At 35.2% G+C, this 3,812-nt stretch overlaps 1 protein-coding gene across 1 annotated transcript in view; it reads right to left on the bottom strand.

Annotated features, from left to right (window-relative positions):
* LOC107616172 (LEAF RUST 10 DISEASE-RESISTANCE LOCUS RECEPTOR-LIKE PROTEIN KINASE-like 2.1) overlaps positions 2,623–3,812 on the bottom strand; it is a 1,353-nt gene continuing 163 nt past the window's right edge. Inside the window, exon 2 of the mRNA XM_016318165.1 lies at positions 2,623–3,808. Within this exon, the coding sequence (XP_016173651.1) occupies positions 2,836–3,808 (973 nt within the window). The 3' untranslated portion in view covers positions 2,623–2,835. The remainder of the gene's footprint in view (positions 3,809–3,812) is intronic.

Genomic DNA, 3,812 nt, shown 5'->3' on the forward strand with positions numbered 1-3,812 from the left:
TCTTCTCACTCATGGTGCCGAGCGCAAACGAAACCAAGTTATGGAGGAAAATGCTCTCAAGAAGACCAAGGGGAGAATTCGGATTCTAAGGGACTTTGTGGAGGATGTAGAGGTTGGACTCACGACTACAGACAATGAGGGGGATGATGATGGAACCTCTGATGAATCCAACTCTAATGCCTACGCCTTTTTATCTCATCTGTGACTGTGACTCATCTTTATTTTCTTTGAACTTTTTATGTTTCATTTGGATGACTGTAACCCATAATTAAATTGCTGCTTGATAACTTTTTGGATAGCCACTAACAAATTTTGTTCAGGTTTCTTCCTTTCCTCCCTTGATGACAAAAGGGAGAGAAAAGAAAAGGAATATGTTAGCATTGACTTAGGAGTTAACAGTGTTAATTAAAAACAAGGATGCTGGACACTTATTACTATGATTAACTTTAGTTTGTCCTGTACTGTGTTAATTATTTTGTGAGTCACCTTTACTGTGACATATTGCTTGCAAAAATTGGAATTGTATGTTTTTAAGCTTTGTCCAGGTAAGCTATGATTAAGGGAGAGAGAACTGCTAACATTAAGGGGGGTACTGCACTTCGGATGGACATCAAAGGGAAGTTCCCATAACCCATTTCAATTAATTTTAATTTCTACTATTCCCTTTTATCATGTTTGTCATCAAGGGAGAGATTATTAAGTCTAAGTTGAATTTGGGTATTATAAATGATGACAAATATTTCTTTGGGTTGAAAACCCAATATTGTTTAATGTATGGTTTATTGTGGCAGGCCCATTACTTAGTTCTCACCAGCCCAAACCAGCACAAGCCTCAGCAAATAAACATGCTAAAGCTCCAACACTTAGTGCTCATTTGCTCCTTAGTACTCCAAGAGTAATAAACAAGCCCAATGTTTCTTAAAGCATCGTTAAGCAAATTAAAAGGCTATGTATTTTCTAAATGTTATAAGAGGACAGCTGAATCATGCAAGGACAGGTGTGGTTCTATGAAAGCAAGAAGGACACAAGGACATCTCCACTCTCCCAAAGACATTAGCAGAGCAACATTCGGTTAGTGGGTGAGCAAAACACAAAAAGCAGTAGCAGCAGAAAAATGGAGTAAATGAAAAAGGAGAGTATGCCAATGAAGAAAGAAAAACAAAGGATAACAGAGGTAGTGGTCAAGCTCCTGGGATAGCAGAGGTAGTGGAGCATGATGAAGAAGGACTACATGCTAGCTGTGACAGCTCCAACGGGCAGCAAGGACATGCAAAAGTAAGAAGCAAATTGGAGAGCAAGCTGAAGATATAAAACAGACCTCATTTCAACATTTGAAATCAAGGAAAAGAGAGTGATACAAGAGCATCATCTCAACATACTTGAGCTGAATTCTTTTCCTTCAATTTGTGCTTCATTTCAGATTTTCTTTGCTATGGCTATCTAATGTCATCTTTCTGTATTTGAGAAAAAGGCTTATGAATGTGAGTTGAAAAAGCCATGAGAGAAGAGGCAAGAGAGATGCATGAAAAAGCCAAGAAATATTTCTGTGTCATATGGTTTTGTTGAACTAAGGTTTAGTTCTCCTTACCAAGTTGGGATAGCACTTAGTAGTAGATTGAATCTGCGGGTTCCCCTTGCCAAGTTGGGATGGCACTTGGTGTTTCTGAGTCTGGCTAGGTTCTCCTTCCAAGTTGGGACAGCACTTGGGTTGCTAGGCTTCGGGGTAAAAAGCTTAGTGGAAGATACTAGATGAATTGGGTTGTAATTCATTAGTATTGGTATTTGTAATCTGTTTGATTATAGTGAAAATTCCACCATGGTTGTGGTGGAGACTGAATGTAGGTTTCATGGCACTTAGAAACCGAACCAGGATACATGCTGGCCTCTATCTCTTCTTTCCTTCTCTGTTTTATTTCTGAGTATGAGACAAAACGAAAAAATCTCTTGCATATTTAGCTTTTGCAAAAACAGAGCTTGAAAAGTTAATTTTGAGCCAACTTGATTCAACTCCCTTCTCAAGTTCAAGCAGTTCCATCAATTGTTATTGTTATAAAAAAATTGATTTTATTTTTGCTTATTAAAAAATTTAAAAATAACCAATTCATTAATAGGTCCAATAATAATATGACACATAAACATCTTTACAAAAAGACGTTTTACGTATCTTTATGGAAGCATCCATTGAATTATTGACACTAATGTCACATTAGTTCCGATTTATTTGATCTCAAATCTGTAGTAATATCTAATTAGTTCCGATTTCTGTCGCTTAATAGTATGTGCTCATCACCATTTTAGAAAAAAAATAAATTAGAAACAATAATAGTGGATCCATTATTTTATTGATATTTTTTTAGCATAGCAGATGGATTATTAATTTATAAATAAACAACGAATTTTTTCTCAAAACATAGGAAGTGGACCAAAAGTAATATAGAAACTAAGAAAAGTGCGACACAGACGACAATAAAGAAGATATAGTTAGACCAGATATAGATTTAATAAGTTTTTCCTATCATTTCAATTCTTTAGCATGTTATTTTGTAATTCTTGTGGAGGGACCATATCTTAGGTAGCCACAAAATAAAAAAATTAAGTGCTTTTAACCACATCTGATGTATGTTTAGGTGTCTAAAATCAATTAAATTTTCATTTTAATAGATTCTTGCATTCTGCAACTAAGATATATCACCCGGATCATGATACAATTCTGCATATAAATTCTACATGAATTATTATCATTACAAACTAGGATAGCAGTTGATGTTGAAATGTTTACCAAAAACAATATCGATGTTGAAAATCAATGACTCTGTACCTAGTAACATACATGTTTCATAATGACTTACATTTTGAGAGTGATGAATTTGTTGAATCTAGTGGGAAAGATCTAGGAGGTGAAGATAGATAAGGTTTTGGTGGCATTTGTAGAGACTCAAAGGTTGATTCCATCATATCTACCACCTTGCTCATTGTTGGCCTATTTGATGGGTCAGTTTGTATGCACCATAAGCTCACTACTATCATCTTCTGTATCGTTTCTTTATCAATTTCATTCTTGATACATTGCAATTCAGGTTCTTGGTTCTGCTCAAGACGCCTGTAAATCCAATGAGGAAAATACATTTCACTTGAAGATTCATCTTTAATGTTCCTGTTTTTTCTTTCTCCAATCATTTCTAAAACCATCATTCCATAACTATATACATCGGATTTATGAGACACCTCACCAAAATTCCGTGAGAACACTTCAGGTGCAATATAACCTATAGTTCCTCTAGCAATCATTAATGACAGGATGCTTTCTTTTTCCATGCATATTTTTGCAAGTCCAAAATCAGAAATCTTTGGACAAAAATCTTCATCTAATAAGATATTGTGAGGTTTGATATCAAAATGTACAATTTTGCTGTTACACCCTTTGTGCAAATAGTCTAACCCTCGAGCAACACCAATTGCGATCTTATACATTGTTTTGCAAGTCAAGTTTGGATTGAACGCTTTTGAATCTCTGCCTTCATAAATAAATTTTTCAACTGATCCATTAGGCATATACTTATATATTAAAGCTCTTTTAGTCTCTTCCAAATAGAATCCCAATAATTCAACAATGTTAACATGAGAAGTCACACTTATGCTAGCAACTTCATTGATAAATTCTTCACCATTACCTTTTGATTCACTTAAAACCTTCACTGCCACAAGGGTTCCATCAGATAACTTCCCTTTGTATACGCTACCATAACCTCCTTGACCCAGTTTGTCTTTGAAGGAGTTGGTTGCCTTCTTTACCTCTAAATAACTGAACCTTT

Source organism: Arachis ipaensis, chromosome B09 (genome assembly GCF_000816755.2).
Source record: "Arachis ipaensis cultivar K30076 chromosome B09, Araip1.1, whole genome shotgun sequence".
Classification (NCBI taxonomy): domain Eukaryota; kingdom Viridiplantae; phylum Streptophyta; class Magnoliopsida; order Fabales; family Fabaceae; genus Arachis; species Arachis ipaensis.